The 24,711-nt window shown below is 38.0% G+C and overlaps 1 protein-coding gene across 1 annotated transcript in view; it reads left to right on the plus strand.

Annotated features, from left to right (window-relative positions):
• LOC135168092 (growth factor receptor-bound protein 14-like) overlaps positions 1–24,711 on the plus strand; it is a 299,386-nt gene that overhangs the window by 241,385 nt on the left and 33,290 nt on the right. The window contains exon 10 of the mRNA XM_064131986.1: positions 3,059–3,166. Within this exon, the coding sequence (XP_063988056.1) occupies positions 3,059–3,166 (108 nt within the window). The remainder of the gene's footprint in view (positions 1–3,058; positions 3,167–24,711) is intronic.

Consider the following 24,711-nt stretch of genomic DNA (forward strand, 5'->3'; position numbering starts at 1 on the left):
AGTTGAGCCGTAAGCGCTATCATTCGCCTCCATCCACTCTACAACCCACTCTACTTCAGCTATCTCTCTATCATCCACTTGCCGATGGCTCCTCGGGTCATTCAATTACGTAATTATTCGAACGCGCTTCGTAATGCCTGGGAGCCACCTTCAATTAGTCGTCTCTCTTGGCCATGGCAACTGTGAAAATACAAGTGCTCCACTCTTTTGATTCTCGGTAACGAGGATTCCCTCAGTCGCTGAAATAATTATCTCGTTTCGAGATGAGAGGGGTGAACGATACAGGATTTGTAAAAATTATTGGGTGCGAAGGATCCGGAGTTCTTCAGAAGAATTGGCGAAAGATCTTCGGAAGATCCCGGTGATGACCCAAAAAGATTTGTTCGAAGATTCTTGGGAGGTGATGTGGGTTTCTGATGATGTGATTTTCATTTTGGAAAATATTCTTGAAAAGATCTCTCTGAAGATCTTTAGAAGAATATTTTAGGAGGAAGAGGAAGATCTTCGGAGGAATTTATGATTATTCTGTTGATGATTTCTGACAGATCTTCGATAAACTGATTTTTTTTAAGTGGGATATTTTTATTTTCGTCTCATTTGAATGAAGTTTTGGTTTTGAGGGCCCGATCTCGCGTTTCTTAATATTATTGTGTGCTGAGGATCTTCAGGAGTTGTTCAGGAGAATCAGCGAAAGATCTTTGGAAGATCTCGGTGATGACCCAAAAAGATTTGTTCGAAGATTCCTGGGAGATGATGTGGGTTTCTAATGATCTGATTTTGATTTTAGAAAATATTCTTGATAAGATCTCTCTGAAGATCTTTGGAAGAATCTTTTAGGGGGAAGAGGGAGATCTTCGAAGGAACTTTTGATTATTGTTTTGATGATTTCTGACAGATCTTCGATAAACAGATTTTTTTACGCGGGATATTTTTATTTTCTGACTTCAATCTCCTGGAAATACTTCAGTTCTGTTTCATGGTCTCGCCATTTGAATGAAATTTTGGTCTTGAGGGCACGTCATCGCCAGGTATGTAATTAGGGAAGTTGTTCGGGAGGAAACATCGCCTTGTTCCCTATGTGCATCGGTTAATTACATGTTATGAAGCTATGTGGGATAGAACGACCTGTTCTGCCTCGTTGTTTCCAAAACATTTCAAAAATTAATTTTCATGAAGATAAGTGACATAGAAAAGGGGAATCGAGTACCATGAAGATTCCCCTGCGTCAGCCTATTCAGAATGTACATATCCACTTCTGATAGGAACGACTGATCCATTAATCAATTCCACGTCAGATTCAAATCAAACTAGAGCCAGACGATCATAGTGAAGCAAAAAAGGGATTGACTCTGTACATTTCACAGGGTCTGTCCCCAACATTTTTTGGATTTAAAATATTTTCATAGAACAATTTTATCGTAATAAGTCAACTCCTTATTTCTAAATAAATTTTCCATAAATATCAATTTGATCAGAAAGAATGGAAAATTAATTAAGTTGAAGAGAAGCTGAGCTGCGATGTCATTCTACTCGTTGTCATGGCAACTCCAAAACATAGATGAGTCTGATCAGACTCAGGAGATCATCACGAAATTTGGATCAGCCTGATTTCAGTTCACCTGACAGCCTGAGATCATGTCCACTCCATCAGATTCTGATCAGAATCTCCTCAGGATCTGCTGCCATTATTTTTTATCAAATTCACTGGATCAGAACCTGATCAATTCCTCATGAAGATCAACCTGATCAGATGAAACCCAACTACCATCCCATCAATTTTTAATCCCAGCTCAGCTTCCCTGAACCTAATTTCCCCAGAATTCGTCACTAAAACTGACTTTAATCCCTGGATCCAAACGTCGGAATTTTATTCCCCAGTCCCCCATCATCTCCAACCAATCTTCATCCTCATCTTCACTTTCAAACATAAATTATAAATGATAAATCTAGAACCCAGGGGGTGGAAGGGGTGAGTTGAGGATTGACTGCGATGTCCGCCTGTCTTCTTACTGGGTCGATACCGCGGATACATACGCGGCTCACCCCCCAACCCCCTCATCCCCCAGCTATATCTATCTGCGCGACGACCCTTCTGTTACTGCCAACTAACATGACGCACATACCCAACCGTATATACATGCAAATTGTACATAAATTAAGGAGAGGCACACGGGTGATATACTCCAGTAAAACGGAGGAAATTACGAAACTTTGAATCTCAACATTTGGAGGTGATGTTTGGCCTATTGTGGTGTACGACCAGTGGAGTTTGATTCTGCCGCAACTAGCCAACTTCCTTGAGCCCCTCTCCACTATCTCGCTCATCCCCTTGCCACCCCCCCAAGGAGGGGCCATTTCACTTCCAAAACCAACTGGGCGATAAATGATATTTGCCCCCCACTGCTGACAATGTTTTGCCAAGTCAACCGCATGTTTAAGATTTGTTGGCGAACGCTTGTTGCGAGGTATTAAATTTTATTTGGGGGATGGGGTAAGAGGATGTCAATAGAGAGAAAGAGATATATGTGAATTAAGTAGATTTGATAGTTGATTTAAGGGAATTTTTTAGTTTATTCTGGGGGTGGCAGAAAAATGATTTTTTCAGGGATCTGGGGTAGCTTCAATGTGTGCAGTTGATGCTTTAAAAATGACCGCAAGATGACGAAAATGTAGTTTAGGACGTGATGAACGGAGGTACCCGGGCCCCGCAGTGCGTGGTACGCCCCTGATGTTGTTTTGGACGCCTCCAGTCCACAGCAACAGCGTTCGGCTTTAGGTTGTTTGGGGGATCAGGGAATTTGGGGAATTGTTTATTGACAGAGAGTTGTTTGGAGATGTCGATGGTAAAGGGAGTTGAATCGACGATAAATTAACAAAATGAAAAAGGTTATGAATCTGAGTTTGGTAAAATTGGCGCACGATTATTGTCTTAAATCCGTCATTCTTTTGACGTTGACTTATTGTAAAATTCAGAGTGTTGTTTATTGAACTAATTTTTTTATTCAGAATTTTTGTTAAACTTTGCATCATTGTAATTATTTCTTGGTTTTTGTTGTAGTATGGTAAACAACTGAGGGAGAATTATCGGGCGTTCAAGAATAAACAGTGCGACCAGGCCGATGTCAGCAGCCCCAACGATCACTACAGAACTTACGATGTCTCAAGTGTAAGTAATTTTCATTTTCTCATTTGCTGAACTATTTATGTGACATCATGAGTTGTGGAAATATCTGGAATGGGGTGAAGTAACTCCCTCCCTCAGGGAATTCGACAATTTTCGGGTGAAATACCACAATTTCCACGTGACGTACTTCACATTGTTCTCAAATATTTTCCGAAAAAATCTGGAAACTTCAAAAAAAAATTTCAGAGCTCTCACAACTGAATTTATTAAATATAATTTATCGACTGTCAAAACTTTTCCAGTTAACTTTTTGATAATAATCGTCAATGTCAGGGGACAGTACGATATCTCAGCTTAATTTTCCGAAAAATAAATTTCGAAGAGATAAGAAATTAGGATTTTGATTTTTTAAATAATATTTCGGATTTTTCCGCCCTTAAGGCGCATCGTAAATTTTACCCTTCCACTCCAGTGATGTTTATAGACATGACAATAACAATAATTCAGTTGTAGATATTACCCCACAGATGAGAATATTATTGTTATAAATAAATTGTGATATGTGAGAGGTGCAGTAATTTGATATTTTTGAAAATTCGTCGCGGTATTTTGATTCGCGATTAATGAATTTCTCCGGGTAATTCAATTCTCCCATATTGACAGTGGAAAAATAATTTTAAGAAGCCTTACGAGAACTTTCCGGTACATTACTCTTGTATGAGACTAACGTCGAGCGTCGCCGTAAAGCGAAGACTCTGAAGTTGAAAGCTTTGGACGCCTCATCTAAACACTTTTCACGTGAGGGTTAGAAGGAAAATCCCCCTGTAGTCGGTGTTATTGTCAGAGTGAACTCTGGGATTCGGTTATCCCGAAGAAAATTACATTCTTGGGAATTGAGTTTGTGGAAAGTGGTCACTGTGGGAAAGTTGGGTCTTTACGTCACGCGATAGACAACCGGTGACTTTTTTCTTCTGGGGAAAAATTTTGTTAAAGGGGTGTAAACAAAGTTTGGTTAAATGTACAGGAAGGGGAGGGGTGGGTGTTGTCTTATTGGTGGGATTGGGGTGCGTTGAGGGGTGGGACCTGGTGGGTTGTGGGATGAACTTTCCGTTACGAGGGGGGGAGGTGAAATGATAAGAGTCTGATGATTGGAGTCTGTGGAAAGAGAAATTGATTTCTACAGAGAAATCGAAGTTTGACGATTAAATAATTAATTAAAAATATATTTTCGAAGGATTAAATCTTTAAGTGACTTCTGGTTAATATTATACGGGTGAAGGGGTTTGTGATCACGAAAACGAAATCGTTATCACATTATTTGAAGATTAAATAATTAATTAAAATCACAGTTTCGAAGAATTAAATTTTGAGGCAATTTTTGATTAATATTTTAAGGGTGGGGGAGTTTGAGAGAACGAAGATAAGGGATTTAATGGTCACGTAGAAACTCTTGTTCGATCTTCTCAGTCGATAGCTCATCACTGATAGCTAAATTAGTGTTTATTATAATAAATTCAGGAACTCATCCGTCACTATTCTGTTGATATATAATTAATATCAATAATTATTGCCACTGTAGATCAATATGATCATCAAGACAAGAGAAAACTATATGAAAATCCAAGTTGAACACCACTGATCAACAACTGCAACCCCTATAATTTCATATCACTTTCTGATTCCCCCATTTTATATATTCAAATACTAATTATCATGAATTTCTTAATATCCCGAGACATTGATTATTAATCCAAGATGTGATACCACCTATTACCCCACTAATTAGTCCCTCACATGACCAAATACCACCCCATAAATTCACCTACCCTACAACTTCACTCCCCAACAAACCCCTTCAAAATCGCACCTCATCACGTCCCTCACACTCCCCAATTTATTTAACCCACCTTCCAACCCTATCCCTCCCATAATCCCATCCAACCCCCAAATTAAAACCACCCTTCCGCCCCCTGTAATTCCCAAAACTGTCAACAACCCCCACAAAACTCCCAAAATCGTCTAAAAATCCTCTCCCCGATCAGCAACTCCCCACCATCACAAACATCCACCCACCACTACCTCACCCCCCAATTGAAACAACAAATCTCCTTCCCCCCCCCCCCCTCCCCCCTTCATCCCACCACCCATTTTATACAAAACTTACTCCGAATGATTCGGAAAATCAAAGTAGAGGAACAAACATTTTCCCCAGTATTTTTATCTTTTATTCGTCTACCCCGACAGTACCTCGTTACACGTTATCAGTTTAGCTCCTCCATAGTTGATAGTAGTCTCTCCCAAAGCGTTAAAGTTTGACGATCCGTCGGGTACTTAAACTTCCTCCAGACGTCGTATTTTCTTTAACGACTGTAGGATGAGTCTGGTCGCTGCAGACGAATATCCGGAAGGAAACATCCTGCGACCCGATTTCCTGATCGACCAGCCAACACTCGGCCAGACCTCAATCATCCCCTTTTGTATGTAGCACGAGGGGCGGTTATTTTCACCGGTAAAATCGTTTATTCTCTTTCATTGGTCACTGGTATTACCATTGTTCATGTTTTTTTTTTATTGACAACAATAGAAGTCTCGATTAATCACTTCCAATTCATCCCTCGCTGGCTCGCCCTCCCTCTCGGTGGCGCCCTCGGGGGGGGAGGGGGGAGGGTGGGATCTGTGTAATCATGGACAAATTAAATGTACCACGCCCCGATGCGTTCAATTTGAAATTAAATAATCAAACATTTCATGTTCAGTTGGAATGTTTCATCAGTCACATCTTTTATTACATCAGAATTATCGGGAATGTACAGAGGAAATTCGCTGCAATCGAATTTCTGATTATTGGATGGAATGGGTTTAGTGGAATTGATGGGGGTGATTTTAATGGGGGAGTGAAATTGGGGATTTTTTTATTCGAGGGTTTTCGGGTTTTAAATGAGATTTGAAGGAGGGAAATTTGATTATTTGGGGAGGGGATATTGATGGGTATAATTTGTGATTTTTGGATATAATTTGTGGATCATCGTCGATGATTTTGATATGATCAAGGGAAATTTTTAGTTTTATTTTCAATTTTTTTTAATTTCTTCAATTTTTAAGGTGACATTTGGACCATAAAATTATCATCATTTCGTCAGGAGATTTTGAGATACAGAATTTCCTTTTCCTTTTTCAAATTCACCCTTAGGAAAGTGGAAATTCATGGAGCGTCCATCCCTAATTTTCCGAAAAATGATATTGAGAACGATTTAGAAGTTAAGAAGTTACGTAATTTATGATTTTAAAAAATTCAGTAAATTTTCGGAACTAAAATCGATATGCGAACGAAAATAGCCAAAAATTTTCTAGTTTTCCGTTCACTTCCGGTGAAAAATGAACCAAAACCTCCCAGATCTGTCTAATTATCCATCCCACCAATCTAAATTTTCACTCCCATTAATTTCCAAAATTCCACCAAAAATCTCAACAATTTCACTCCCAAAAATTGCAAAATTTCCCTTAATATTCACCCCTTCCATCGAAATATAATTTCCAAACATTCCATCATTCAATCAACCCCCATTACCCCCTAAAACCCCCTCCCTTCCCTAAAATTCCACCGCACACCCCAAACACCCAAAAAACATTTTTTTCAACCCCTTTCAATTCTTATCCCTCAAACTCCAAAAAAAATCCAAAAATCTTTAAATATCAATCTCGAAATTTACAAAATGGCTCTCACCAACTCGAAAGATTTCCCCCAAGAAAAAAAAAACCCAGGAAAAAGGCCTCGGCCGGCTGTTGCTACGCGCGAACTATCGACCGGTCTAGCCCTGCACAGTAATTCTGTCTCTCTTCCTCCCTTGTTACCGACGATTGCCCGTCCTCCTGTGCTCCACAGTTGGTCTATCTCCCCAGGGCACAGGTGAAACGGAGCGAAAGAGACGAGGCAACATAAAACTCGTGGAAGGACTAGTTTTCGGTGCAACGACGGTACCGGTGGGGTTGATAGGGGATGGAGAGGAGGGGGGAGGAGTCGAGGTATAGGAATTCGCAATACCTGCCTCTTTCTACCCCTCGAGTTATGCCACAACTACTGGCTATCACTCCTGCATCCACCCACTCCATCAATTTTTCACTTCTATTTCATTTCCATCAAAGAATCGGACAACACGAAAAGTCCATTGGTTATGCATACAACGGACTCGATAGTCGGGATATTCGGTATGAAAAGGGGTGGGGGGTGGGGGTGATGGCTTTTATGAATTCGGAATACAATGAGATAAATCGGGAAAATTGAAATTGATCAGCATTCGGGGTTTCGGTGAGTCATGTGTAGGTAATTCAGTTAGGGAGATTTTTTGTTGGTGTTGTTTTAAAGGTGAATTATCTCAGTTGGGAGGGGTCGGGGAAGAAAATGTTACTGAACATTTTTTGGGGGAAATTTTGTCAGGTACGAAAAAGGTCGTATGTGATTTTTTTGTAAATATGATCGTTTTGGAGATAATTGATGATTTAGGGTTTAGTGTTTTTTTGAATGAAGCTGTCGTTGGAGGGTTGCGGTTTTTGAGACTGAGAATATGTCAATAATTAGTGGTTTTAGGACAAAATGTCATGGAACGTTTTTTGTTGGATATTTTCGCAGCTACAGAAGATGTCATTTGTCATTTCTCCGTAAAAGTGCTCCTTTTTGAAATAATTGAAGAATCGGTGTTCACTGTTTTTTGACGAATCTGTCGTTGACTGAGAATCCGTCGTTGGCAGAGAACACAACAAAGAATATGTCAATAACGAATGATTTTAGGGCAAAATATCACATAACGTTTTTTATTCAAAATTTTCTCAGTTACAAAAAATGTCTTCTACAATTTTTCCGTAAAAGTGCTCCTCTTCAAGATAATTAAATTTTCTCTAATCACCGTCTTTTCACAAATCTATTATTTACGCTTTTTCCAAAATGTCAATAACTCAATAACCACCAATATTACAACAAAATGTCATAGAACATTTTTTCTACCTCATAACATTTCCTGCAAATATGTCCCCCAAATTTTTTCTGTAGAACAAAGAATTATCGATATAAACGCACTTCTTCTCCAGTGTCTTTTGAACACCAGGAAATCGAACCGTCGAAATGTCACGATTTCTTTCCATCAAACGATCTCAATGCCACGAATGAGAAATGGCCACTAAATTTCAAAATCAATCTATTAAATCTATTCTCGACTCCTACGTTCTCCTCCAAATCCTGTATCTCTACATTTTATTACTCGATCATAAATCAGCGAGCGAAGTAACGATCGGCCTCTCCCGGTTTTCTCGTCTGTATAAACCGTCTTATTCAACAGATATTTCCGGTATTGGTTTTCGTCGGGTGAGGGGTGAAGGGGTCGGTAGGGGGGTGGTCACACGTGGCTGTTGTGCCTTAGCATAATCACATGTTCGATTGCGTATTACCGGGGGAAAAAGATATTCCTGGAGTATGCGGGCGAGCCGAGAGGGATGTAAAGCTCGTAAAGTTTGTGAATAAAAATTTTCTTTCTCTCTTTCTCTCTCTCTCCACCAATCGACGGTTATGATCGTAAAATCTTGTGTATAATGAGAGAATATTGCGTGGAGCCTTTTAATAACAATTTTATTCTAGAGTGAATATCATGGTACGCGTGAACCATTTATGGAAAATTTTATTGATACCGCGAGCGATAAGTGGTTTTGATTTTTAAAAACAAGTTACTGATTTACAGGAATTTATTCCTAATTATCTGGCATTTGCGATTGTGAATTTTAATGATTTTCTCATCAATTTTTAGTGACACTAAAAAATAAGTGACGGGTTGGATGGAGTCGGTGGATTATTGCATGTTTTATTTTATGGGTTATTTATGAAGAAAGTGGGATTAGACGTTGGGGTTGGAATGTTATTGTACCGCCGGAGATCTTCGGGAATTGTTCGGAAGAATCATCGGAAGATCTTCGGACGATGTTCGGAATTTTATTTTGAAGATAGATCTTCTTGATTTTGATCGCGAAGACCTCCCATGATTTCTCAAGATCTTCACGAAGGCCACCCATATGGTGTTTTGAGATCTTCACGAAGATTGCCCTCGTGATCTTTTGAGATCTTCATGGCGATCGTACATGTGATCTTTTGCGGTCGGTATGAAGATCAGACATATGATCTTTTGAGGTCGCCACGACGATCGGTCATAGGATCTTTTAAGATCGTCATGAAGATCTCTTGGGGATTCTTCTGAGGATTTATGGAAGATATTTGATAAGCAAATTTTGCTGCGCTGGTATTGTCTGTCAAAGATCTTTTAGAGATCTGTGGAAGAATCATTGAAAGATCTTCTGAAGATTTATCGATGATTCTTGTAGAGTTCTGAAGATCTTCGACAGACGCTAATTGTGCTACCCGGGTATTGGTTACCAGATCTTCCAGAATTCATCAGAAGAATCATCACATGATCTTCGGAAGATCTCTTCGATGACTCGGAAAATTTCTTTGAAGATTTTCGAAGTGAATATTTATGTCTTAAGATGTTGTGGATTGGACTTTAGAAAATATTCTTAAAATTCTGAAACATCTTCCATAGACAGAATATCCTCCACCAAAGATCTTCCAGAATTCTTCAGAAGAATCATCAGAAGATCTTCGGAAGATCTTCCTGATGAATATTTCTTTTTGATGTTCCAAATGCTATTTTAGAAAATATTCTCATGAAGCATTCTTCCAAAGAAGCTTTCAACATCACCAAGGAGATCTTCTGAAGATCTTTCCATCACTTTCCCGACGATTCCCCCAAGATCTTCAACCGTCCAAAAATTTTCTAAACATCCAGTCTTCCGGAAATCCTCCAACGAATCTTTTCCAGTCACCAACACCTTTCGAAGATCTTTCGATGATTGTCCTCACAAATTCTGAAGATCTTCAGCAGAATAAATTCTCCATCCTCAACGGCACCGATAATTTCTACATTGAATGCAACCGGAAATGGCTAGTGATTAGGTACATATCGCGTATTGAACAGTCGCCGGTGCGGTTGCGTTTTCATCTCCTCCAAAATCGACTATTGGAATCGGTCTGTACTTCGCAGGGCCTTGATGACCCCTCGTGTGAAGCCCTAATAATTTTCCGGGCTCAATCCGGGAAACCGAAGGGCTTCGCCTTGGTAACCCATGGGTAATTGGTCGTACTGCCCTCCCTCCCTTTCCCCTTAATTTTCCAATTGGTGCGCTTTCCAATACAGCGTTCATCAGAGCACGCCATATTATCGGGGAGTTCGAATCTAAATCGACCTAATCTCCCTCACTCACATGTGAACCCCAATTCACGTCATGAGCTGACGGTTTTTCGAGATAGAATATGTCAATAATTAGTGGTTTTAGGACAAAATGTCATGAAATGTTTTTTGTTGGATATTTTCGCAGCTACAGAAAATGTCTTTTGTCATTTTTCCGTAAAAGTGCTCCTTTTTGAGATAATTAAAGAATTGGTGGTCACTGTTTTTTGACGAATCCGTCGTTGACAGAGAATATGATAAAGAATATGTCATATGTAAATCAAATGTCAATTAACCTAATTTTCCTCACTCACATGTGAAGACCAATTAGCGTCACGAGATGAGAATAAAATTTTAATGTTAAATAATAATTGATGCGATTAAGAATTATGGATGCGATAATTAATTCTGAGGAGAGTCTTGAGTAATAAATATAATTACAAAATTGTTCATGAAGCAATAATTTTGTAATTGAAAAGAATTTTATCAGTGAAAGTTTCCAATTTTAGGGGAAAAGCGAAGAAAATTGATTATTTCTACTTAATTTGTTTTTATTTGGGTAAAATTGTGTAATTCGTTGTGTATTTTGTCATTAATTTTACATTAGATATTTTATATTTTGTTCTTATCGTGTTCAATTTAATTATTTCAGAGAATTAAGGGAAATTAGTCCATTTAAATAACGACAAATTTTTCATTATTTTGTAGGTAATTAATTCAGTTTAAGTGAAGTGGGAAATTGTCGTTTCTTGCGGCACCAAAATTTAGAATCTCATTCCATTTTTCGTTAATTTGGGCGTTCATTTTGTTGGCAGTACTTCTCTAATCGAATAATTAATAAATAATCTTTATGAGGTTTTCAATTACGTCAATTACATTGTTCTACAACATGATCGTTATCTACTGTCGAGTGAATTCCATTGATAATTATAAACTCTAAAAAAATCCATGGAAACTTTCAGCTCTAAAAAATCTGAATTAATAAAAATGACTAATTATCGACTTAGTGATAAAAATATAATCGAACCCTACTTAAAACTTTCTGAGAATGTTTGTGCCGGAAGAATCTAATTATGAAAAATTAAATAACTCCCCGAAGCTACAAAATATTTTACCAAAATATTTCTCTCCCACTCTCCAAACTTCCACTAACAAATCATTTAAAATTCCAAATATCATTCTAATTATAATCCAACAAAAAACTAATGAAAAAACGATCAATAATCATGTAAATCATCTTTTCAACTTCCCCTCAAAAATTAAATTGTTAACATTTAAATAAATTCGCTAATTAATGTCCTTTCACTGCTCCAAATACTAAATTTTCCTTGAGTTTTCCGAAAAAATTGGAAAATTCCTGTTCTTCTAAACATCCCTAATCCGAAAAGAAAATTCTTCATGTATTTTCCCACTACTTCATTACACATTTCACCCAATTTTCCTTCTCCCCTACCCCACCCCACTCCATATCCACCCCTCGAGTCACCAATGATTACTTCAAACCCCGTATTCTATTTTCTTTGAAGTTGGCGATGGCCGACGTTGTGCCGTTGCGCATGGAAATTTTTAATTTAACTTTACGACTCCCCTGAGATGGTGAGAGGGCAGAGGGGCATTTGTCGAGGTCTCTTGGTTCCTCACGGGTAAAATACTCGGAGTTTCCTCAGACTTTTGTCGTCTCGTTACCCTCGGCTCTGGTACCGGGTGGTTCCAGTTGAACGACCACTTGGATTTATAGGAGGAAAATCCCGAGACAGGGATTTTCTAGGGGATTTTTCGTATACAGGAGGGGTAGGGGGGGAGATTGGCAAATAGGGGGATGATATGGGGTGGAAGAGTGTCTGAGTGAGGTCAAAGTGGTTGGGATTATAGGTAACGAAAGGGTGTTAAACGGAATGGCAGTTACCAGTATCCGGACGTAAGCATTTTGGAATAATAAATTAATAATAAATTTGCAATAATAAATAAATAAATTTGCAATAATAATTTTTTTTATTGGTGAGGGTAGGGGTAGTTTTTTGTGATGGTGAGTAGTTTCTGATCGGTGAGAGAATTTTTAGACGATTTTGGGAGTTTTGTGGGGGTTGTTGGCAGTTTTGGGATGACAGGGGGAGGAAGGGTGGTTTTAATTTAGGGGTTGGATGGGATTCTGTGAGGGATAGGGTTGTAAGATGGGTTAAATAAATTGGGGAGGGTGAGGAACGTGATGAGGTGCGATTTTGAGGGGTTTGTTGGGGAGTGAAGTTCTAGGGTAGGTGAATTTCTAGGGGTGGTATTTGGTCATGTGAGTGACTAATTGGTGGGGTAATAGGTGGTATCACATCTTGGATTAATAATGAATGTCTCGGGATATTAAGAAATTCACGATAATTAGTATTTGAATTCATAAAATGGGGGAATCAGAAGGTGATACTAAATTATAGGGGTTGCAGTTGTTGATCAGTGGTATTCAACTTGGATTTTCATATAGTTTTCTATTGTCTAGATGATCATATTGATCTACAGTGACAATAATGATTGATATTAATTATATATCAACAGAGCAGTGATGACTGAGTTCCTGAATTTATTATCATAAACAGTAATTTAGCTATCAGTGATGAGCTATCGACTGAAAAGATCGATCAAGAGTTTCTACGTGAACGTTAAACCCCTTATTTTCGTGATCAGAAACTCCCCCACCCTTAAAACATTAATCGAAAATTGCCTCTAAATTGAATTCTTCAAAACCATGATTTCCATTAATTATTCAATGTTAAACCCAATCAAATTCCTCGATAATTATTAACTAAAATCCACACTTCAAGTTAAGAGAACAGATTAAAGTAGTTTTTTAATTACCAAAATCAATTTCCCCCATTACAATCACATGCATCAATTAATCAACACAAACTCTCCCTAAACATTAACCACAACAGCAATTTTTTACATAACGAATCATTCTCTAAAACGCTAGATCTACTTAAAAAATTAGACGTATGATAATTCAATATTTTCCTCAAATCACACCCCCCCCCTCCCCTCAGTAAAAGGTAAATGAATCTCCGATAAAAGAAATAGCGAAACCCTTTTCTCGAAGATAACTTCGGAGCAGACACAGACCTCTAGTGAAGAGGATATGTCCAAGATGTTTTGAACCCCCAGTTGATGAATGTCTTGAGAGCCTGGAGAAGTGGAGGGTTCAATGTCCCTTGATTGCATCTCCAGTAGTTGCGATAGATCTACTCCGCTTTCTAGTACATCCTCGCTATCTCATACAGCCAATTGAGATGTCTCAAAATCTACATTTCAAGATGTCCTCAATTAAAAAACAATAGAGTATCTACTCCCCTTTGATCTGATACTTCATTTTTAACGTCCATTTTCTTTTCTCTAACGTTTTTTCAATTATAATTTATTATTTTCCATTTTTCCTTCAATTCCCATCAGTTTTTCGAAGCGATAAGTCCACATTTCGTCAAAACATACCCCAAAATACAGAACCAACTCCATTTTGCGTGAAAAAAAATAAAAATACGTATTACGAGGACGCGAGGGGCTGAGCCCCCTGCGGGAAAGACGAGCGGAGCCTGAAGGGGGACGCGGTCCGCTTGATGATGAAAATATCGGTTATATCTTTCAGAATCGATGAATTGGGTTGCAAAATTATTTTTCGGTTGATTTCATACCAGAGGGGGGCCGAGCCCCCCTCCCCACGAGATTCACGAGTGGATCGAGAAGAGAGGGGGGGTCCCCCTCTACTACGAAATAAACAAATGAATTTTGATGTTACCAGATCATTTGTCTGTTTATTTCGTATCAGAGGGGGGCCGAGCCCCCCTCCGCGCGGGGTTCACGAGCGAATCGAGAAAAGAGGGTGGTCTCCGTCTACTACGAAATAAACAGATGAATTTGGATGTCACCGGATCATTTGTCTGTTTATTTCATACCAGTGGGGGCCGAGCCCCCCTCCCCGGATTCACAATTGGAGTGAGAATGGGACTCGGCCCCCTTCAGTATAAAATACCGACAAATAATTTCGCAACTCTATTGATTGATTGCGAAATATATCACCGATATTTTCATCAATTAACTTCTATCGATTTTGCAATAAAAAATTACAAAATCAATTACCAAAAAAATCCCCATTAGTTTCCTGTAAACAATGAGGTACTCAATGAAATTTAAAAAAATTATCAGACAATACCTTTCGGTGGGGGGTGGAAGCATCAAGGACGTATCATCCGATCTCACTCCCCCAGAAACGTGATCCGACTTCCTCGTTTCGTTCCTCGATTATCTCGATTATCCTCTCGAGGAATCCCACTCGACTCCAAGCCGTCTGGCGGGCTCGATCTCCACTTCATTTTTTTTTTTCCTTTTTTATTATCATCTCGGTAATTCTGTAGTACTCGTTTTGTAAGTGAGAGTGTCACACCGCTCGGAGAAGACAAAAGACAGCACTTGGGATGACGGAGGAGCTGGGAAGATGGGGTAAGGGCTCCCGGGAGATTATCAACGAATTTTTAAGACAGATCATTTCATCTCGGATGATCTGCTGTTGGTTATTCATTTAAACTGTTATGCAATGATGAAAGTACACGTGAACCACTCGCATGATGGATCGATCACAGCTGGATGAGTGATTGCAGTATTGGACGGGAGGGAGTTGCGTAGTTGAGTAGAATTTTTTTTATTGGCCGACGTTTGTATTCACTAGTGGGGATGAATTCATTTTATTTTTAATTGGTTTAATCGTTTTCTTTAGGTCCGGTAAAAAATTACACGAAGAGAATTAAACAGCAAAGCGCTTATCTCATGACTAGTGATGCATTCAGAGTCGAGACGCATAACGATCGATTTTTGTGGAGTTAATCGACTTCAGTTATGAAATAAACGGTGCATTCATTAGATAATTAATTAGAAATCGTATTTATTTGAAGTTGAGACTCTTTATTGAAGGAGGGGGGCTAGGCCCCCTCGTCGGCGCAATCTCCGATTCCAAGAGGGGCTACGCCTCCCCGTGGCCGCGATCTCCGACTCCCAGAGGGGCTATGCCCCCTCGTCGCCGCGATCTCCGACTCCGGGAGGGGCTGCGCCCCCCTCGAGTTGATTTTTGCAATCTGCTTTCTTGCGCAGTCCGTCAATTTGTGTCGCATTCAGGGAGGTACGCTATGTGCTCCGCACGTTGAAACACAAGGGAGCGGGGGGGGGGCTCAGCCCCCCCCATTGTCTGAAATCCGTTTGGGAATTTTTACATACCACAGATGGAGTGAAAATAGTATTGTATTGTGTTTCTAGGGGAAAATTATTTTATGACTTTAATCCCATATCGCATACAATCTTTTAGTCCTTTAGGGACTAAAAAGTGCGATCTAATCGAACGAAGCAATTGTCGAATCGCACTTTTCAGTCCTTTTAACAATAAAATAAATTTTTTTTTTGGTATAATATTCGAATATTATCTGTTAGTTTCCGATTACCCTATTTCCTATGATTTCATCGACTCAATCGATATGTGATATCAATCTAAACCTCCCGAATCGATAAAATCCAGTGATTTTACTAGATTTCTAGTGATTGCAGTCTTAAGTATCGCAGTAATTTCACCAATGATTGCACTCAGTAAAAAATATAATTTTCCCAATCCCATTCATTTAATTTTTCAAATCAAAAGTCCGAAATTTCCATTCGAAAATCACTTCTAAACTCAGAAATCCCAAAAATATTTAATCATCAAAATTATAGTTTTTTCCCAGTGTGACCCCCTCCAAATAAATAATTCCCTCAAGTAAATGAACATTTGATAAAAATCTTTTTTTTTCTTCGGTTTTCTCCCACTGTTGTCAACCAAAACGAATGAAGTAAAATAGATTGGCGAGTGAGAGGTGAAGAGACAGTTGAAAAAAAATTTTAAAAAAAGCCCAGGAGAAGCGAGGAAGCTCGGTAGATGGATAAAACTTTAACTGGCTTTTCCCTCGACAATGGACTCGTCTGTCTGGCTGCATTCTGCAGACTGCGGAATCCAATAACCTTTCTCCTCCTCCACAACCCCCGCCACCACTGCCCCCCTTCTACCCCACTGTAGCTTGAAATCCCCTGAGTGAAAATTTATCCGTGGCCCACCCCATTATCGCGTAAAACAGCGAAAACGCTTCGTTGAAACGGCCAAAAGGTTAAATGTCCGGTGCAGTTGTCGAGAAGAGGGTGGGGGAGGGAATTAAAAGTGGATACGAATTTCTAAAGTTTTTGGAAAACGATTTTCAAGTGGCTGTTGCACTTCTCAAGTTCAACTTTAACACTTGGATTGACGTGATTCTACGACGAAGTGGAAATACCGAGGCTCTATCTGGAAAGATAAATTTTTTTTTGAGTGAAATTTGAAAAATTAGATAACGATTTGCGTTAGTGGCGTTATCGTATTTATGAGGTTAATTACAGTCTTATTTTTATGAATTATGAGGAATTGATGAGTTGTATGGGAGATTGTGACGTCTGGAGCTGATGATTTTATAATTGATGATAACTTCTGCTCGATAAACCATTTTTCTTATCAATTTTTTTAGTTGTAATCGCATGGAGTGATAATTTGTTGAGTTCACTGGAAAAACCTGATGCAACGATTTTTTTTTGTTCGGTAAATAGTGTCGTAATATAATTTTTGTTGGGATAGAATTTCTCTAATGTAGAATGAAATTTGGTTCAGTGATTTGTATATTGATTGATAGATTTTTATATTGAATTTCGTGAAACAGAACGTGGAGATAGATTTCCGATAGAAATCACCCAATCGTTCGATAAAATTCCACGATGAGTCGTCGTTACCTCAATTTTATCCTGACGTTTAGCAAAAATTTTTTTAGGTTAGAGAAATTTTGTTGTGATAAAGAAGAAAATTACTGTATCGGTCAGGAATATTTTAGAAATTAATCAGTTATTTCTGGTGTTATATTACTGGACTTGGGACTTCAATTAGTGGATCGAAAGAGTAGAATTTACTGCGCTTCAGAATAAAATTTCTCTGACCTAAAATAAAATCTACTGATATACTAATTTATATCATTATATCATATATTTGTATAATTTGGGGGTACAAACACGATAAAAAGAACTCATGATCCTCTTCATTAAAACACAACCCATGAATTATGTTAGTCTGATGCCTCATTAGTCGATAAAATCATCACGTGTTCATATACGAGGCGGGAAATTCAAATTTGGCGCGGAGAGGGCGCAACCGGTTTCGTCCTATGGATGAACTTTGAAACACATACATGAAGTTTACTTTAGATGTGTACTATCTTCCTATGTAATACTAATTTCGGTTTCCAAAACTATTTGGCCTCAGGATTTCGTGAGAAATTTTCGATTTTTAACTGTAAAAATTTTTTATTTTTCAAAATTTACATTCCACAATTTTGGGACTTTGGTAATTAGCGGTGTGGGAGGAAGGGGTTAATTTATTCTTCAAAAAGGAGCATAAATATGCCAAATATTCCGCAGAAATTCTTATTTTTTATTTTGGAAAATTAAGAAAAGTTAAATAAGAAGAAGTTTTTGATTGGGAAAATTATATTTTTCCAGAGTTCACTTGATTGAACGAAAGTTTATCGTTCAGGATAAGCGTCTCATTTTTTCCTCTCAATTCTCGTTGTCTCTTCGTCAAGGGCCATTCCGTGGTACCCGAAAAGTGAATGGGACGAGGGAGAATGATCCTTTCCCTGGGCTGCGGTACGACGAACGTACGAACAATTAATTAATCGCAGTAAGCACTCGAGGACACGTTCTTCACGTCGAGGTTCTTCCTAAACCTTGGCATTACCGGAACGTTAACTTAAATTACACGTTAAACTTGTTCGCGTTACGTCGTTAAACGCTGGAAGTGAATTAAACTTCAACCCGAAGGGGCGATAAACTATTACAGGGAGTGGGAAAATAAAAATAATCGATGAAATTGAGGAGTTTAATTGAGTTAAGGGTGCTCTCGTGTAAACTATTTATTCCTGAGTTACTTGCAAATTTTTATTGTTAATAGTTGAGAAAAGGGGCTGAAAAATGATCACTATTTTTTTGAAATTGTCTGTTCTAAAATTGAGATAGAAATTTTTGAAATTTTGATTACGTTTCACGTGTTTAGGTCCGTTACGCAGTAGAATTTTTTTTAAATCAACGGCTCGATAGTTTTTCAAATAAAAATGTTTTGGGGTAGAAACCGCATCATTCAATGCAGTCAAAAAATAGGAAATCAATTCATCATTTGGTTTTCGAGGAATAATTACAGAAAGTTGAGGAAATTTTTGCAGAGACTGTCGCGTCAGGACCTTAAAAGCGATTTAAAATCATAAGATCATAAGATTTTAATTTACAATGACATTCTGGCTCCTCCCTTCCACTTTTAAATTTATCGACATTAAAATTTATTTAAACATTCATTTGAAAACCAAAAAAATAAATTTTTACAGTAAAAAATACCAAAAAAACCGTAAAAATTACAGAATTTTTTCCTTTTCCCCTACAATTCTCGCAATTATACCGGACTTTTATTGTCATGTATTCATCATATCTTCCAACAAATATAATCCCAACGACCTTCCCATGATCCCCTCAAAATTTCCAAAATCTCTTCTCCAGACAAAAATTCTTCCGCGCGGGAAATTCAAAATAAAACCCAGCAAAACTCTTCAAAACGAATAAATCCATAAATCATCAGGCGCTTATCCTCCACTTTATAAAATTAGAAACATTTTCTCAAAGAGTCGATGTTCACTCAGTGAATAAAATGCATAATCATTAATAAATTGATCAATTTAAGATAATGATACAGAGGAAAACTATGAATTCACTTCATAAGTGCATCTCTCTCGTGTTGGAACGAAAGAGCTAATCGATATCAACACACCTTGGTACATAAACCATGAATAATTCCCCCTTCCTCCACCCCCTTGCCACCTCCTCCTCCCCCTCCCCCACCACCCCTTTAGCGGATAATGTATCTCACTCAGAACATAACTCCACTCCGTATGTTGGGCATCGGGGGTCTTTCGCACTCATGAACCAACTGGTGTGCAAATGCGCATGCGCGTATGTAACCTTGACATTGAACACACCCTCTCGAAACCCCTCAACACCCCCCAGACCACTCCACAGCTGCTGTGATACAGCGCTGCCATTGAGTCTGGCAAAACGAGTATTTTCTACTTATCGTTATCTCTCTTTCCTGCAGAGAGAGAGAGAGAGAGAGAGAAAGAGAGAGAAAAAAAAAGAGAAGTTGCTAACGTCAGATAAATTATTGAATCGAATTGTCTGTTATGTAATTTTTGATAAGGATAAAAAGTAAATGATGATTGTTATTTTTGGGTGGGATTGTTTGAGGAAGTGGGTGGAATCGATTGGGTGGGTAAAAAACGATTTTTCGGTTTTTAAGGTGGTTCTTGGGTCGGTAAGTTACCGACGGAATTGAGGGTTGGAATATTTTTGGTTCGGAAATTTTGGGACTGATTGCGTGAAAAATTGGGGTAAATGAGTAGTTGGGATTGTGTGGGTTGAATTTCGGAAACTGTTGATATTTTTGTAAATATTTTGTTGTTATGAAGAAATAGTAGAAATCGTTTTCCGGGGGGTGGATTGTGTTTTAAGATGTGGAGAAGGATTTCGAGATTTTTTTTTAGGTGTAATGATCAAAATTTCGGTTTTTAATATTTGATTGATGTTAGAAATGGTAATTGACGGGTAAGACACTGTCTTAAGGCTTAATTTTCCCATTTTTTGAATTGAAAGACAGAAACGATAAGAAGTTGAGGGTAAAATTACGATTCGAAAGGTGATAGTTTTCGAGAAATTGAAATACTTTAATGAACGCGGTTTTGGTCAATCAAAACTAAAACTAAAGTTTGGAAATTCATTTGGAAACTGAAAATTTTTCCAGTCTAGCGTTTTACAATTCTAGACAGTTGAGGAAATGAAAAAATCATGAGTTTTCGAATTTAATTGAATGAATATATTTTACGAAAATAGTTTTACATTTTTAGTGGTCATTAGCCGGACAATGGGCTGACGACATTAAGATATCATTAGAAATCATTACCATTGAGTCACATTTTTCACATCACATCAATCAATATGTGCAGTCAACGTCCTATGAATGAGAAAAAATTATAACTAAAACACCAAAAAAAAGTCTACTGTAGAGGATTTTCAGAAACGGTTCCATACGCCATAATTTTACTAATTTATTCGATCTCTAGTTTTTTAAATTTTGCTCATTCACTGTCCATTCAACTCACTTTACCTTCGACATCTCCAAACAACTCTCCTCCATCAATAAACCATTCCCCAAATTCACTGATCCCCGAAACAAACTAAAGAGTAACGATGTTGTGCTGGACTGGAGGCGTCCAAAACAATGTCAGGGGCGTACGACGTCGTGAGGGGTCGGGGTCCCTCTGGTAATCACGTGCTAAAATACAGTACAGCCATCTTGCGGTTGTTTTTACAACATTGAGTGCACCCATTGAAGACAACTTGCTGTAGTAAAAATAAAATTTTTAAAAAATCGCACAGTAAAATAGGGAGGTGACTATTTTAGGGCGTCTTTATATCCAACTACGGTCCTCCATTACAATGCCAACATACCAGTTTTAAAAAAAAATTTATTTCCGTCTATTTGGTGCTGCAAATCGAATGGTACATTATTTAAATAAAATTCCTTGAATTCATCATCTCATCACTGGAAACTCGAAAAATTCACCGGCTGATCTTCGATGCCAAGGTCATACTTACGTGTGTTGCGAGTGTACTCCTACACTCGCTCATTAATCATTCGTGTCGAATAACCGTGGGTAACCCGATATGGAAGGCTCTGCCTCCTCCAGTCAGCCCATACATCAATACATTATGATTATTATGGAGGCGATTACAGTGATTGGGCACACGCGCTGGCCCTTGCGATAATGGGCCGCGGGGCACACAGTGATTTCCGGGGTAGAGTTGAAATAAAAAATGTTTTTTTTTTATTAACATTATCTAATCGACGCCGGAACGGTGATGTTACGTAACGCTATGAGTTCGCATGATTTATTCAAATGGTTGTTAAACACTGACGAGTGTTTTTTGATTTTTCGGTGGCCTAATTGCATTTTTTTAATTTTCAATAGATTTATTTCTAACGCAAAACGTATTATGAATATTTTATTTCTATTTTGGTACTTATTCGGTTGAGATCGTGACGTTTTCGTTTAATTTGTTGATAGCGTTAGAAATACTGAATATTCAATAAATTTTTAAAAACTTTTTTACGAATTATTTGTAGTTTTATTATTTTTTTCTTTTGTTATTATTTCGGGAATTCGTTTTATCACAGAATTGTATCAATTAAAATATTTATAAACAATAAAAATGACTAAACGTGAGTTTCAAAAATCCCAAATATCCAATAAAGTGCTTGCTGTTAATTAAAAGTTCATACAAAACTTTCTATTTTACTTGAAAAAAAAATTCTCTTCTCTATCTTAATTTTTTAACAACAAAAGAAAGCAAAATTAATTATTCATAGACTGCTAATGAATCCTTGAATAATTAATTGATTCGTGATTATCCCTTAATTATTTATTTTATCAACAAAAATATTCAATCGCCGGCGTTCGGTCGGTAAATTACCGACCACAGCACAGAACTCCCTTAACTCCCATATCCCCATCCAAACAATAACAATCATTTTACCCCTAAGTTCACACCTCAAACCTGCTCCTCTCCCCCAAAACCTCTCCCTCCCCTCCCCCTCTCCTTTTATTTCTTTCCTCGAATGGAACGAGAATCGCAAAAGAAAAACAAAATTTCCTAGACTTCAACCTGTCGATCGAGGATGTGGTGGCACATCCCTGGGGCCTCCGGAGCGATGGGCATTGTATTGGATGCAGTAGAAGTTGCCCAAGGGGTTGGCCAGGGGGTGGTGGAGCTTGCCAGGGGGTGAGGGATTGAAACGGAACGTGAAACGAAACATGCACGTTACCTTTCTTCATTTCCGTTCCAGTTGTCCGGGCAAATCGAACAGTGGGATTCGGTGGACGAGCAGATACCCTCCCCCTACCCTCCCCCCTCCTCACCACCCTCCACCCAACCCTCAATGGTCGGATCGGCGGGCGGAAAGGGCTTGTGAGTGGGTGGGGTTGTGCAAGAGGGGGTTCACCGGTTGTACAGCTCCGGGGAATACAAAACCCTCGTGCAAAACCAACAGCAGGGGGTTGAGAGAGGGTGGAAATTTCAAGGGGGTATATGTCTGTCAATAAACCGCGTCATTTTATATTCTTTCGCCTTATTGCTGGGATACATGGGTATGAAATGGTACATGGTAAATAACCGCATAGCGGAATATATGGGGTCTCGAGGGTGGGTTGGGGGTTGGCGGGGAGGGGGGGGGAGGGGGTGGAGAGGATCTTCGGGGGCTCGTAGTAGTGACATGGAATTTATCATTTTCGTTGGAAAAATGCCATCGTGTGTACGGGTTTTAGGTGGAGTTGGGATTGGGGTGGGGAGAGGGGGTTGAGATATAGGGGTGCGTTTTGAGAAATAAAGGATTGAAAGGAGATGACATTGGGGGTTTGTTTAGCTTTTTAATTGAGGAGGGAGGTTAATATTTTTTAGGCAGGAAAATATTTTTTTTTGGTTTGTTTTTAGTTTTTTGAGAAATGAAATTGGAAGATTTGAATTTAGGGCGGGAATTTTTCACTTTATTCAGCTGGGACTCGCGGGTTATTGAAAATTGAGGTTTTTTGTTCATTTTTACTCAGCTGTGCAGATAAATATTTGTGTTTAACATTTTTTCTGGATTTTTGAGATTTTTCTGAAAATTTTTGCAAGGGTTTTTGGTGGGTCAAAAGAATCTTCAAAAAACAATTTTTTCGACTAATTAGGAATGTTTTTTTTTTTGGTTGGAGATGTGCGAACAATTGGGCTGTCAAAAATAGTCGAAAAAAAATTTTCTGGAAAAATTAAAATGATGAAGATCGTTCTCTCGTTAAAAATCTCTTTGAAATCTTCTTTTGAATATTATTTCATAGATTTTTGGATAATATTTCAAAAACTACCCATAAAATTCGTAGTTTCCTCGAGTTTACCGACTCATTCACCAATAATTAATAAATAAATTAGATAACTGTAAAATAATTGTCTAGCATTTTATAATTATATAATTCCACAACTATTTATTTCAATCATAATTTCTTTATCAAATAATCAAAAACCATTCAAAATTCCGGAGAATCCTCGAAAACAATTGATTGTTATAACAAAGTGACTTAGAAAGTCGCCTCACCAGAGCTCACAATTTCCTCGAATGATCTTCAAACTCATAACTTAAAATTTCGTGATTGAATCGCAGTCTCAATTTAACTCACGTCGTTGTAAGAAATAGTGGAGCACTAAAAGTTACAACAGTTTTAATGATGGTATAAATTTAACTTTACAGTTTACTTGACGTTATTTCCCGAACTCATACGTATCCTCACCGTTCACTTTCATTTTTATCCACCACTTTTGTAACTCTATAGTTTTAAGACGGGAACTTTGAAGAGCTTAATCATATGGGCTCCCTAGCGCCACTCATAAATATCCGCATGTGCAAGCCGACGTTGGCCAACGTCCAACTACGTTTAACCTCCGTTTAGCTGGCATGGTACTCAACTCGTTTCCATTTCTCATCTCTGCACTATTCAATATCCTCGGCTTTCCAGAGAACATCATTTTCACGATTTTCCACCATTTTTCCTTGAATTTTACCCCAGCAAAGTCCATTAGTTAACAAAAAAACAAATAATAATAATAATAATAATAATATGCATTGCTCAAGGGGTTACTGATATCCCTCACGTGAAACTAAAAATTATTTTGGCCAGATATTTATTTACTTTGGAGAATTATTTATTGTTCCAAAATTGCAGAAATCAAAAGGAGAAATTAGAATTATTTTTGCTAAATATCAGTTTATTTTAGAGAATTATTTTTTGATTCAATTGCTTTGGGCAAATATCCATTTATTTGATAGAATTATTTATTTATTTTTTCACCAATGGGTTGTTTACATATCCATTAACCTCCGAGAATTATTTATTTTTCTACTCCACATTATTTAATTTTCAAATCAAATTAATAATATTGGATTCTATGAAAACAGAAATTGATTTCTCCAGTAAAATCGAAGTTTAAACATTTAAATTGTTACAAATAAATAGATGAGGGTTGATAGCCCCAAAATCGCTATCACATTCATAATCAGCGATTCCGAAAGCATAGATTCCATTAAAAACCAAAAACACTGGGAGAAATCACTTGAAAATTTCCCAAAAAGCG

The sequence above is a fragment of the Diachasmimorpha longicaudata genome, chromosome 12, assembly GCF_034640455.1.
Source record: "Diachasmimorpha longicaudata isolate KC_UGA_2023 chromosome 12, iyDiaLong2, whole genome shotgun sequence".
Classification (NCBI taxonomy): Eukaryota; Metazoa; Arthropoda; class Insecta; order Hymenoptera; family Braconidae; genus Diachasmimorpha; species Diachasmimorpha longicaudata.